The sequence below is a fragment of the Acomys minous genome (genome assembly GCF_964271855.1).
Source record: "Acomys minous genome assembly, chromosome: 15".
NCBI lineage: Eukaryota > Metazoa > Chordata > Mammalia > Rodentia > Muridae > Acomys > Acomys minous.
This window is the reverse complement of record NC_140497.1, coordinates 54068112-54082238: the sequence shown is the minus strand read 5'-3', so window position 1 is coordinate 54082238 and position 14127 is coordinate 54068112. Positions and strand designations below refer to the sequence as shown.

Below are 14127 nucleotides of genomic sequence, written 5' to 3'. Positions count from 1 at the left end.
CACCTTCTAAGATGCAACCTTAAAAGCTAGAAAAGAGTAAAGCAAATAAAAATCCAAAGTACAGCTGGAAACATTTACATTAGAAGTCAATAAAAATTAGAGACAGGGAAAACAAATATAGAAAAATGAAAGAGGGATTGGAGAGATGGCTCAGTAGTCAGGAGCCCTTGCCATGCTTCCTGGGGGCCTGAGTTCGAATCCACATCCAGTGACTCACAACTGACTGTAACATCAACTCCTGGGGCATCTGATACCCGTTGTGAACCTTTGATAGCCTTTGTGAGCACTTATGTACATGCGATATATATATAGACACATATGCATATACAATTGAATAAGTTAAATCTTTGGAAAAGTGTAAAAGAGAAAAAAAAATTAAAGGAAACCAGATAATTGGCTCTTTGAAAGATCAATAAACTTGATGGGCCGCTGGCCAAACCAATGAAAAATTAGAAGACATGGTCAGAATCAATATCACAACCCATGAAGACATTAAAATTATAAAAGTTAAATACCGTGAAATACTTTATCTTAATAATTTAAGCCATATAAATGGAATGAGAAATCTTTGGAAATCCACTCAAGAAGATATAAAATATATGTGTGCATATTGATAATGTTCACACTTCATTATGACAAGCCTATCAAAAATGCCCATCTATTTTTAAGATACTTTTTATACTGGTCCAATACTTAATTTTGTACATTTTGGGGTGTTTTTTTTTTTTTGCAAATAATAATTAGGTGAATTACATGAATTGATTTTTAAGTTCTAAATCAATGTATGTTAATATGAGGAACTCCATTTGTCATGACACAGTATTATTAGTTTGCTTGGCAGATATGACAAAATATCAGACCAAGTGGCTTAAATGATGACATTTATTTGCTTATATTTTGGATGCTAAGTGTCTCACCAAGATCAAAGTGTGTCTTAGGCATTTTATGACAACATGAGTCCTATTGGATTGGGGACCTAACTTTACAACTTCATTTAGTCTTAATTAACCCTTTAAAGCCCCTCTTTCCAAATTCACTCATGTGGGTTAGACTTCAACAAATATGTGTTTTATCTAAGAGGTTACAAGAACATACACTATAATTATGTATTTTATTTGAAGCTGGATTCACTTAGCTAATTATTTGCACTATATCAAATTTTGTAATACATACTGGTCTACAATTTCTTTTCTTTTACTGTATTTGTCTGGTTTGGGTACCAGAGAAATTCTGTGCTTACAAAATTAATTGCGAAATATTTTTCCAGTTGCTTTCTAAAAAATGTTCTTAAAGAATTAGTATTACTTTTCCCAGTCATGCAGTTTTCTTGAAAGTATTTAAAATTTGAAACTTATTTCCTTAAAAAAAAAAGTCTGAACACACACACACATGCGTGCACACATAAACACAGGGCTAAGCATATACATACACTATTGATAGTATTCACTAAACTTATGTTTTTAGAAGTACTGAAACCAAAGTAATTCTTAAACAAATATTATGCTTGTGTCCAAAATAAGGAGAGAGAATTCATTCATTGTTTGCAGACATTTATTGACTGACTCTTATGTTCTGTGTTCTAGGTACTTTAGTGCTTTAGTGCTTTAATGTTGTATATGTGTATATATATAGTATATATTGTGATATAGTATGTGGTTTTTATGGTGGGTCAGCATTGTGGATGGTGAAAGTATTCTCTTATAGAAGGCACCCAGTACCCCATGCCCCTTTGTTGTCAGTCTGCTACCTCTTAATGTAAAACTTACTAATGTATTGTGTGAGGCACTCTGGAAAACATGGTTGTGTATCACCCCATCACCCTGATTGTTTCCGTTTTCCCCTTAAACATTCCATAGTCCTACGTAGTCAGGCCACTCCCTCAATAAAGAGACATGTTTATGGAGCACACTGCAAGGGAGCAGAGCGAGACTGCGTGCTGTGGTCCAGTGAACTATAGCTACTTACGCAGAAGCTCCTGTCTTTTTGCCTCCCAAAGTGAAACGAAACAGTTCTAATCGGTCAGTGGTTGACTCTGGGTAGGTCCGAGGTTCCCATGACAGCAGTGTTGTAGCCAGAGGTACATCTTGCTTAAATTTGACTCATTGAGTGTTAAGATGGCGCCCTTGAGCAGACTGTTCAGCATGTTACTGCCATAGTGCCCTTAGACATACACCACCCGCCTCCCTGCCCAACACACACACACTTTTGCCTTCTGAAGAGCTCCATTTAGTCTGGTTGTTGTTGTTGTTGTTGTCATTTGTTTGTTTGTTTTGTTTTGTTTTGTTTTGTTTGCGGAGGGAGTGTGACAAATTAGAATGTTTAGAGATTTGCCAAAGAGTTGACAAAAACATGTTCCTCATGAAATGAAAACTTTTTCCTTTTTCCCTTTCTTTCTTTCTTTCTTTCTTTCTTTCTTTCTTTCAATAGCATCTCACTATATAGCTCCAGCTGGCCTGGAACTCACTACATAGAACACATTGACTCGAGACTCACAGAGATCAGCTTATGTCTGTCTTCCAAGTGCTGGGATCAAAGACATGAATTACTACACCCTGAAAATCAGTGATAGCTTTTAATTGAGAGGTCTTTAAATCCTAGAGTGGTGGAATTTGCTAATCAGGGCAGCTCATGTTTCCCATTCCTAGAGAAGGCAATAAAAATCCTAAGAAAGGGCAAATGAAAACTGTGTCTCCAGTCACACAGTGCTTCTGACTTTTTAAAAAAATTTTATTTTATTAATTTATTCATATTACATCTCAATGGTTATCCCCTCCCTTGTATCCTCCCATTCCTCCCTCCCTCTCATTTTCCCCTTACTCCCCTCCCTGATGACTGTGACTGAGGGGACTTCCTCCCCCTGTATATGCTCATAGGGTATCAAGTGTGGAATCTTCCCATGCCAAAGTAGTCTTCAGTTATATGAGGATACCAAATGTGTGGCCTACAATCTGATGCTAATACCACCTACCTGCAATTAGTTACCATATCTCCCAATTAAAATCCTCAGTCCCTTAAGGCTGGAACCACTTCAACTGCCAACAGTAAGCCCCAGGCTGGAACCTCTTCTGCTGCCTGGCTGACTGTGACTCAGTTCTGATTATTTGCTAGAATAGCCTGGGGAACTCAGTAAGGCACTGTAGTGAAGGCCGCACCTCAAGAAGAGCCAAAGGGAAGAGATGCATGGGCGAGGCAGTGGTGGTGGTGATGGTGGTGGTACTTGATACCAAGTACCAAGTCCACACCCCCATAAGACACAGTGTGTACACACCTCAGCATCATCAAAGCTCTGCCTTCAATAGTTTTGTTTTTGAAATTTCATTTTGAAAAGGCTATTTTCCCTGCAGGTGTATCTATTCACATAGACTTACTTGTAGGCCAACAATAGGCATTCGATCCCCTGGAACTGGATGCAGATGGTGGTGAGCTATCATGCAGGTACTGGAAATCAAACCCTACATCTTCTGGGAGAGCATCCAGTGCTCTGAACTGCTAAGTCATTTTACAGCAGCTTTTTTTTTTAATTAAAAAAAAAATGCATGCCTCAGGGCTGTTCTTCTAGAGGATCTGGGTTCAAATACCAGCATTCACATGGCAGCTTACAACTGTCTGTAACTCCAAAGTCCAACACTTTACACAGACAGTCATACTGGCAAAACACCAATATACATAAAAATGAAAAATAATGCATGCCTCTGTGTGTGTGTGTGTGTGTGTGTGTGTGTGTGTGTGTGTGTGTGAGTTGCCATGGGACATAAAGAGCTTTGAGGAACTGCTTCTCACCTTGCACCACACCACCGCACCCGTCCCCTGAGCTAGCCAGTGCGATCCTGTTTTAAGAGTTTTTACTGAGACCAATCTCTACTTCTTTCTCCATTCCCTCAAGCCAGCCCTTTTTGAGGACCGTCCTCCACCTGACGTTGTCTAGGGGACCCACCTTAATTCCCCCACCTTAATTTACCTTAGGTGGACTTAAAGGGACTCCTTTATGAGTAACAGGTGCTTTTCCCCTCTGAAATTCCCACAGATTTTAAGGCCTTCCACCAGGAACCAGGACGGGGCCTCTGCTCCCCGATAAAGTCCTCGCTGTGTCCTCTGATCAGTCACCCCAGAGCAGTTGCACCGCTCTGCTGCCCTTCTCCTTGGAAACATTCCAAGGAACTCGTATACTTTAAATACACACAGGAATAGGTGATTTCCATAGTTCAATTCTACTTTGGGAAAAATTTTAAAGTAAAATATTGATTTTAGTAAAGAGATGTTTTTCTATGGAATCCCCCTTGAATACCAATTAGTGCTTTTGAAACCACTGCTCTTCATTCGTTGAATAGTTCTGGAAAAGTGGTTTGTGGTTGGAGGGGAACAGGGATTTTTTTTTTCCTCGAATGTTTTCAGGAATTGGTTTGATGGTGACACATTTTCTGACAGAGTGGAAGGATACAGGTAAAATAAGAAATAGCAGGCTGTCAAGAAGAGACTTGATACCCTATGAGCATATAAAGGGGGAGGAAGTCCCCCTCAGTCACAGTCATAGGGGAGGGGAGTAAGGGGAAAATGGGAGGGAGGGAAGAATGGGAGGATACAAGGGATGGGATAACCATTGAGATGTAAAATTGTAAGTGTACTCGTGCACCTATGCTAATATTTGCCTTTTGTTTTTAAGGTTGGTATATAGTACCTATAGGCCTCAACTTACTCTGGGGTTACATCCCAATAGGCCAGTCCTAAATTGAGACTATCCTAACTCAGCTAGGTGTGGTGGTGTATGCTTTTAGTCTCAGCCAGCTTGGTGGTTCAGTCTCTGTGAGCCCCCATGTTCCCAGGTTAGTTGGCTCTGTGTGTCCTTGGTCCGTCCAGCTCCTCAGTCCTTCCTTTAACTCTTCCAGAAGGCTCCCTGAGTTCCACCTAAGGTTTGGCCTTGGATCTCAGCATCTGTTTCTATTATGTGCTCGATGAAGCCTCTCAGATGACAGTTATGCTCGGTGCCTGTCTGGAAGGATAGCAGAGTATCCTTAATAGTGTCAGGGGTTGGGTCTCTCCGTCATAAGTGGATATTAGCTATATTGTACAGGATAACCAAGCTACAGCACACAGATCCAAATAAACTAAGCACTAAGGCGGGCTCAAGGGAGGATGCTTGAATCCCACTAAGAAGGGGAAACAAAATAGACATCGAAGTGGAGGGGGAGGGGGAACTGGGTGAAAGCGGGGATAGAGAGGAGACGGGGGTGGGGGTGGGGGGGTGGGGGGTGGGGGTGGGGGTGGGGGTGGGGGTGGGTGGCTGTGGAATCAGGTTCAAGGACACCAGGGATGGGGGTAAGGGCTCTAGGAGAGAGAAAGGAAAGTGGGGTTAGGCATCTCTAGGACAAACTGGAGACCTCGGATGGGAGAGGCCCCTAGGAAGATATGGGGGTGACCCTAGCTTTGACTCCTAGCAGCAGAGCAGGGAATACTGAGACTGAAGTGACCACATCCTGTAGCCAGGCAGAACTTCCAGTGGAAGGAGGGGAACCCTACCCTACTCACAAACCCCTCGACCCAAAATTTGTCTTGCCTATAAGATGTGCAGGGATAAAAGATGGAACAGGGATTAAGGAAATGGCCAACCAATGACTGGCCCAACTTGAGACCCACTTCATGTTTGAGACTCTGTTTAAACAATAACAAAATAATGTTAAGGAACATAAAAATACAGTGAATACACCAAGCCTACCAAACAGCTTAGCAGCTCCGTGTGCTGCAGCTGTCATTAGCATGTTCTTTGTTTGTTTTGAGATTTGCTTTATAGCTCTGACTGGCCTTGAACTCCCGACGCTCCTACCTCCATCTCCAAGTGCTGGGTGGGATCAAGGGCCATCCTAAACTTGTGGCTAATTGGGAGACAGCCTGTGTTGCCAGGTATTTATTCCATCACATATTGATAATCAGGGAAATAGGTGTTTGTTTGTTTGTTTTTACAGCTTTAAAGTACAGTTTCCACTGTTTGTACTGTTTATGTATCATGATCATCAAGTTAAAGAATAGAAGTGAGTTGTCAGTTGAAGTCAGTTGAAGGGGACTGAACTGAACTAAAAAGCTGTACAGTCTTGACAAATAAGCAGTGTGATCTTGTGCAACCTCTGGACCAAGCTTTCACCTGCCACTTTTTTTTTTCATTGCCTTTCTCTGGGCCCAGCTGTCTCTGAGACTAAGTGTCTAATAGACCGAACTGACGGACACGGTCCAGGTCTGCTCTCTAAGTAGTATAGCCATTAACTACCTGTGGCTATAGCACCTGGGAAATGTACTGTGGAGCCAAAAAAACAAAACAAAACAAAACAAAAATGAACAAAACAAAAGAATCAATAAGACCAATTGAGTTTTTAAACTAAATTTTCTTTTAATTCATTGAAATTTAATTGACCACTTGAGGCTATTGAAGTGGACATGACAGGGGAGTTGAGTAGGAGAAATGAAAACCCAGTATTCTCAATGTGGGTGTGATAGATTGGGCCAAATGCAGGGGTGTGACATACGGCTGTTTCCGAACCGCCACCTTTAAGCATATGACCATAAATGAACACTTTTTAAAACGAGCTCTTTTGTTCCCAGGCTGACCTAAGCCAGCACTACCTTCTACATGGATTGTTTCAATGGCTTCCTCATTCACCTCCCTGCTTCCAGCACACCCCATAGGGGGAGCCTGGAAGACAACAACAACAACAACAACAACAACAACAACAAAAAAATGAGGCGGGTGGGACAGGGAGAGAAAAATCAGATTATACTGATCCTTTGCGTGAAATATTCCAGGGGAAGTTAAAAGCCTAGATCCCCTACAACAGCCGGTCAGATCCTTCCTGCCACACCTCCTCTTTCTGCCTTACGTGGCCCTGGGCACGCTGATAGGTTTGCCATGCTGAGCGCACCAGGGAAGCCCCCCCAGGAATTCAGCATTTAGATACTCACATATTGGCAAGGTTTTCGGACCTCACCAGCCTTAGGCCCTTATTCAGATTTCACCGGCTCAGTGAATTCTTCCTCGAAAACTCTGGTCACCTACCACTAACTCACTAACCCGGACCCCGACTCCTTACCCTTTTCATGTGCTTAACTTTCTTCTAAAGCCAGCGTTATGTAGCATCCCTTACCTCACTTGATTGCTGTTTCCTCAAGTTCCTTTAGGCTGTAAGCTCCTCTCGAGGGGAGAGATGTTTTGTGTACTGCTGTAGTCAATTAAGTGTACCTAGCACATAATACACGTGCGATAAACATCACGTGATATCCATATAAGGGATAATAATAATAAAAAAAAATAAGTGGAGGCGAGATGTGTTGGTGTACACCCGTAATCGTACACTCACCTGCCGAAGCGAGAGACTCACAAGCGTGAGATAACCCGAGTATACAGCAAGACTATGCCGTAAGCGGAGCATGCGTATTATTACTGTTTTTCTTACCACACTTAGGTTAAGTTATGTGGGTCATAGGGAAAGGGGAATTGAGCATGCTTGCCACTTCGGATCGCCCTCTGATCTAACATTTTTGAATTCCACGAGTCAGGCAGCTGTCTCCTCTTTTCCCATGTCTCCCGCTGCGCACGTGAACCACATTCTTGAACTTTGTTTCTTATTTCTCATTCCTCGTATCCGTCCGGCACTCACTCCACATTCAGCAGGTTTGTGGTGAATCTGGCTCGGATGTGTCTTTTCGGTATCGTTTCGGGCTGTTGAAATTCAAGCACAACACAATTTTAGGTAATGTTGAATGGTTCTCCCTTGGGTGGTGAACACTTCACGCCAACACTTGTTTGCTAAGGCACTGTTATGGGCAGGTGCCAAGAGCCGGAGAGAGAAAGGGCACAAGCAGCCCCTTGCTCTGCGCGTTGTTGGTTTGCAGTTGGTGTGTGACTCACCACGTGTCCCAGCGAAACATTGACGCCTGTGCAGAAGGCCTTCTGATTCTGTAGACTAATACTGTGTGTGGTTAGTAGCAGTGACCTCTTTCTTTGCATGCGTCTTCTGAGAGTCTTGGGTTGCTAACTAACCCAAAATAAATTAACAAATAAAAGAAAGAAGACTGAGCCACAGAACCACAATGAGCAAATGTTTAAATGTCTTACATTTATTACACAAAATAATTCACACTTATGAGCTGACAAAGCCTGTAACAGAGAAAATGAAAATAAACCAATGAGTAGTGCCTGAATCCTGGGGCTCACATGTTGCATGCAACCTTTCATATTTAGTTTTTTTTCTGTGCATTCCTTTCTGTACTATACATTAGTTGGTTACCTTGGCTTTTACCTGAGATAAAGAATGTGCCTTGTGATTCTCGGAGAGAGAAATATCTATGGACTTTGACATTCATATACTAAGTATTCAGACTTACTTGGTTCAAGAGTGTTTTGTTTAGTCTTAGATTAACACCCTCTAATTCTGATTATGTTCTAATTTGAATACGTCACTTGATTCAAATTTTATATATTGTTCTTTTGAGGTTAAATTTATATCCAGAGCAGTGAACAGCTGTTAAGAATAAAATTTGATGTTTTGATTAATATGACATCGCCCAAGTAGAATATTTGCATACTCCTAGACAGTTCTCTTCATTTCTAATTAAAAAAGAACATTTCCACTAATCACTGCACATGGAAACTTTGAAATCCTGTGAAAGAAACTTGGTAGGTCTTCCAAAATCTGACAACATACCATAAGAAAGCATATCATTCTAAATAATGGATATGAAGATGGAATCCTCTAAAAGCCAAATAAGCGATGGTCCTGTGGATGTAGATAATAGGATTCCATTGTAGATGATAAAATATTCTAAAATTAACTCTGGTGACATTTGCACTTTTCTGCTAATAAACTAAAAATTACTGAATTGCACATTTTAAATGGGTCAATTTTGTGGCATATAAATTAGGTCTCAATGAAACTATTTTTAAAAAGTCATTTCAGGGGTCGTGGGGGCACACGCCTTTGATTCCAACACTTGGGAGGCAGACGCAGGCAGATTTCTGTGAGTTCAAGGCCAGCCTGATCTAAAAAAAAAATAATAATAATTTCATAGTGGCAATCAAGCATATGCAGCCATCTGGGTGCAGGGTGCTTGAGAGGCAGAGGCCGGTGGATTTTTATGAGTTTGGGTCCTGATCTACATAGTGAGTTCCAAGCCAGCAAGAACTAAATAGTAAGACTCTGTCTCAAAAAAAAAAAATTTAGCCAAAACACATGGGAAAAAGTTATTATTAAAGTACTTAAGAAAGTCCGTTAATATGGGTAGTTGTAAAAAATATTATGTAATTTTTCTGGATTTAGTAGCCTTGAGAAATAGGTCAATTTTTGGAAATGTGTATTGATTTTCTTTTTTCTTTTTTTCCAGCAAGAATATATATATATATATATATCAGAATTTGGGCTTTTCAGACTGTGAGAATTTCACCCTTTGCATTTCTCCTTTTGGCTTGCAGCATTTCATGTCTTCCTTGCAGTGTTTTCTCTTTCCTTCCTTAGCACATACAGTAACTTGGCTCCCGGTTCAAGTTGATGGAAGAAGACTGACTGGATTGGGTCATCATATACTAGTCCGTGCTTCTGCTGCTTAGCTGGTCCTTCCTCTTTGGGGCTGATATGGAGATGCTGTGGATCGGAACCAGGGCGTTCGTTGTATTACGCGAATAGTCTCTAACAGAGACCACGAGCTAGCAGCCCTCCTTCCTGCGTTTACAGAGGTGAATTCTCAGGCACAGAAACTGAGCCTGAGCCCACTAACCATCCCCTTGAGCCTGGGTCCTGGCTTTTCTGGGGGACTAGTCCTGGGACCCTTAAATAATAAGCTTATAAAAATCAAGGTCCACCTTTCAGCCTCTATGACGTTCTGTCTGGATTTATGAATTATGGATTATTTTTTTTCCAGGTAAAAGCCATGTCAGTAGTCAACGGCAGCTTGTATCATTTCTTGTTCATGATTCTTGTCAATACACTTGTCAGGCTGGACGAATCAAGGGGGCAGGGACTTAGAACAGGGACACAGGGACTATCGCTCAGAGGACTTTCTCTATAAGGGAGAATGGGAAGATCCCTAGATGAGAAATAATCCGTCAACTGGGATGCTTCACAAACCATAAACCTGCCCATACTGCTGGTGTGGGAGGGGAGCCTGGGCAGCAGTTGGCTTTCAGAAGTTGGAATGTATACGTTTTAATTTTGGTTCCTTTGGTGGATAATATAGGTTGGCTCCATCTTGTTTTCTTCCTTAGGGTCCAGCTAGCAGTTAAGCTCAGAAGTGGTCCGCACCAGGAAATCTGACCCCTACCCCCTACTTGGTCATGTTAGTCACTTCTCTCTCTTTGGTCATCCTCTGTTGGTCACATGGATGAGATATCAGAGCTGCGGGAGAAGCACAGGACCACCACACAGCTGTCCAGGTGTGATTCTGCTTTCAGATGCGTCGCTCTGGCAAGCACCGACTTTGTAAATGTGGAATCCTTAGGCTGGATAGGCGAGTCCTAGCTCCTTGATCTCCAGTCCCACAGCTGTACTAACAGAGAACCACAAGGCAGGTGGATCGATAGCTGTGAGTTCGAGGCCAGCCTGGTCTACATAGCGAGTCCAGGACAGCCAGGGCTAAAACAGGGAAGCTTTGTCTCAAAAAAAAAAAAAAAAGCGCAACAAACAAAACAAACAAACAAACAAACAAACAAAAAACTGAAAAACCAACAAGCAAAGATTTCCACACAAAATTAAGTTGATACTTGGGACATGGCCACTGGCCTCATAGCTTGTACCTGGGAAAATGGCCACCAAACTCCTACATCCATACATAACTCAAAGAGTGAAACCTAAGTCCTGAAAGGGGGTGGGTTCCAGCTTTTGTTTCTGCTGCAAGGATCAAATGGGGCAGGGGTTGGGGGCGGGAGCGGGGAGGCACTTCTGGCTGAAACTCAGTGAAGTGACATTTCATTGGGAGGATAGCCCCAGTGACAAGGACCAGAATGCCTGCGTCTGGGTGAGACCTATTTCCTGGCGAAATGGCCCTTTAAAGTTGGGTCGCAGGGGACCAGAGTCTGTGAATGGGGTAGGTGGCCCTGAGCAGCCTGAGGCCAGTAACTGAAGGCTCTGGCGGGCCTGTGTCCCGGGGAGCGCCCTCCGAGCACCCCGACCCTGCGGAGACGCGCACGCGCGCAGGCGGGCGGGCGCGCGCACCCGGGCCCAGGTGGGACGGCCGGCGCGCGGCTGCCCTTCCGCGGCGCTCCCGGGGAGGAAACGCCCGGGAACGCGCCTCTCCTCTCACTTTCCTCAGGGTGGGAAAAGTGTTGCGGAAGGAGACAAAGCAACAGGCAGCGGAGGGCTGCAGGACGCAGCTCCCTCTTCCTCCTCCTCTCCCTCCGCCTCCGCGCGCGCGGGGCGCCACCCTCGCCTTGACGTTGCTGGGGGCCGGCCCGGGTGCCCGCCGCGGGCTCCTTCGCTAACGCCGGGGGTGCGCGCTGCCGGCGGCCGTCCCGGGGCGCGCAACAAAGAGCCGCCTGCGCTCGCGCGCCCGGCCCGGTCCCCTCCACCCCCTCTTTCCCCGCGCTGCAGCTGGGGTCACCCGCACCCCACCCGCGGCCCCGAGCCCCTCCGAGCGGGCGATGGAAGATGGAAGGAAGAAACGCCGCGGTGAGCACCCCATCTGACCCGGGCTAGGGCGAGGGTGTGTGGAGTCTGTCACTGTGGCCATACCTGGTCCGGGGTTTCTTTTGCCTTGTCGTTTGCTCCCTGGGCCACTTCACTCTGTGCTCTGATAACTATTTTTTTTTTTTTATCAGCCTTTTTTCCTCCATTCTTTTCTTCAGATTTTCTTTTCTCCTTTGTGCATGTTGGGGGACCCAAGAGGGCCAACTTTTTGTTGTTAAGGTTTCGAGTTTTTAATTCACCCCTCTGCCTAGTAAACCTCATTTGAGGAGAAGCAGCCTGCAAGCTCCTTCCTGCCTAATGGTCTGAAGAAGGAAGGCATTAAAGGGGACCTAAGGTGCCCATGTTAGTGTGCCAAGTCAGCTCTCAGATTGAGCGACTATCGTGTTTCACTGTCAGAGAGAAAAAAGAAAACCCTTGCGCTGAGAAAGCGAGCAGACTCGGGGAGTTGATTCCAGGGAGCATTTCCACTAGCTTTTAAAGACTTTTTTAAAAAAGTGATTGTGTTTTACATGCATTTAACTTTCGCCACCGATGATGTCCTGGCAACTGATATGAAAAATAAATAAATAAATAAATAAATAAATAAATAAAAAGGCTAAACACAGGTCAGAGGCTGCGCTTACAATGCTGTCGGTCAGTTTCCTCAGTAGTGTTTACTTTTGCCAACGTTCTGGACGTTGAAGGATGTTAAACAGCCACCATGCAGAGGCTGTAATGGGCATTAGGGTTTCATTTTTCAGATTCTGGCTCTCCCGATAGTAGGATCCAGGATTTCCACTCCAGAGATTTTCTTGAGTGGGTCCATGTGCAGGTATAGGGAGGAGGGAGATCTGGAAAATCGCTGTAAGTGGTATTTTGGCAACACATAGTGCAATTCATTATCTGCAATCGAGTATGTACAAAGGATGTATGCTGCCAAGCCCAATGGCCAGTCAGTCAAACAGGAGCTGTGCTCTCTAGGAGCCTGCTTTCTGTTAGGAGAGACTCTGAGTAGGTTCTGTGCAGGACCCAGAGGAAGCAGAGAGTCCCTCTTACAGATTTGGAAGTCCCAGAAGCAGCCCTGGTCCTGGTAGGCCAGGTTAGTTGGTTTTTGTTAAGGTGTAGGGAAGAGGCTGTTCCCTGCTGAGAGAGCGAATACCATCCTACCCTCTCCCAATAACTGCTTTTCCAGCCTTGCTTAGAGTATTATAAATTCCCTATAGCAGTTCTGGAGTGGTTTGCCTTACATTAGTCACAAACTTAAGTTACCAGGAATATAATAGTTTAATCCCAGTCTTCCTTAAGAGGTACACAGGCGAAACTGTGAAAATCAATATATATATATGTGTGTGTGTGTGTGTGTGTGTGTGTGTGTGTGTGTGTGTGTACTTTGGCTTTAAGCCTGCCTTCTTTGAAGATTATTGGGATAATGCCATTTGGCAATTATGAAAAAATGATATTTTGGGGTTTGGCTTGGATTTAAAGGTGAATAGTACATGGTGATCACTCTCAGTTTGTCTGCAACGTATTCAGAATTGATTGAGATTTAGGCTCAATCAAGAGAAAAATGTAACCAAAGCCTGCATTTTAGTATGTGAAATATGGTTATAGAAGAGGTGTGTGTGTGTGTGTGTGTGTGTGTGTGTGTGTGAGTCAAAAGTGAATCACGTTTACTACATGTGTTCTCTACTCTATCGCCTTCATCCAGGACCATGCTCCGAGGTCTTTGGTTTTCTTCCAGAGTTTTTGATATTTTAAACTAGTGCTGAAGACTGAACCCATGCCTGATGTGTGCTGTGCTGTGCTAGTGGTTAGCTGTATCCCTACACACATCCCTCCTGAGTTCAAGTTAAGCCAACCTGGATTTGCTTTAGGGGAGCTGCGGTGAAGTTGTCTAGATTTCATCCTCCAGAGCGTTCGTTCTTAGTGTTCATGTTGGGACAAGCTTGTGTTAGTTCTGATACTGTGCATATACCTAGGAAGGGAATGGCGCTGTTCCCCTTAGTACCATCTTCCAAACTTCCAGAGACTGTTCTTTGTCGTGACTGTTGGAGTTTACTGTGGAGAGACAGATAATTTGAAGTGTGTAGTTGACAAGTTACTCTAAAATCCTTATTAAGGTGCCTTGTTGGAAAATAAGGTGTAACACACAACATCAATAATGAGTCTTTGCTCATGCTATCTTATTTACACAAAAACAGCCCCTGCCCTTGGAGCGCTTGTTTGCCTTACCAAAAGGACGATTTTTTTTTTTTTTTTTGCTGTGCCCAGAAGGTCAACGAACTGGAATCCAGTTGGTGTTGCCAAAGGGACAAGGACTTTGTTGAAACTCTAAGGCATAGAATTCGTGGGTAATTCTCCATTGACAGAACCTGTGATATAAGGGAGCCAACCAGCTCTTCTCCCTTCCTGTAGCAGAGTCAGCCCCTGACCAGGACTGCTGGGTTTCTTGTTTGTCTGACTTCATTAGTGGCAAACAACTAACGTGTTT

At 43.7% G+C, this 14127-nt stretch overlaps 1 protein-coding gene across 6 annotated transcripts in view; it reads left to right on the top strand.

Moving 5' to 3' along the window:
* PSD3 (pleckstrin and Sec7 domain containing 3) overlaps positions 1 to 14127 on the top strand; it is a 541746-nt gene that overhangs the window by 144715 nt on the left and 382904 nt on the right. Inside the window, exon 1 of one of the 6 annotated variants that reach the window (XM_084758404.1) lies at positions 11404 to 11639. The exons of the other annotated variants lie outside the window; for them this stretch is intronic. Within the exon in view, the coding sequence (XP_084614530.1) occupies positions 11619 to 11639 (21 nt within the window). The 5' untranslated portion in view covers positions 11404 to 11618. Of the gene's footprint in view, positions 1 to 11403; positions 11640 to 14127 lie in introns of those variants that run through there. 6 annotated transcript variants of the gene reach the window in all.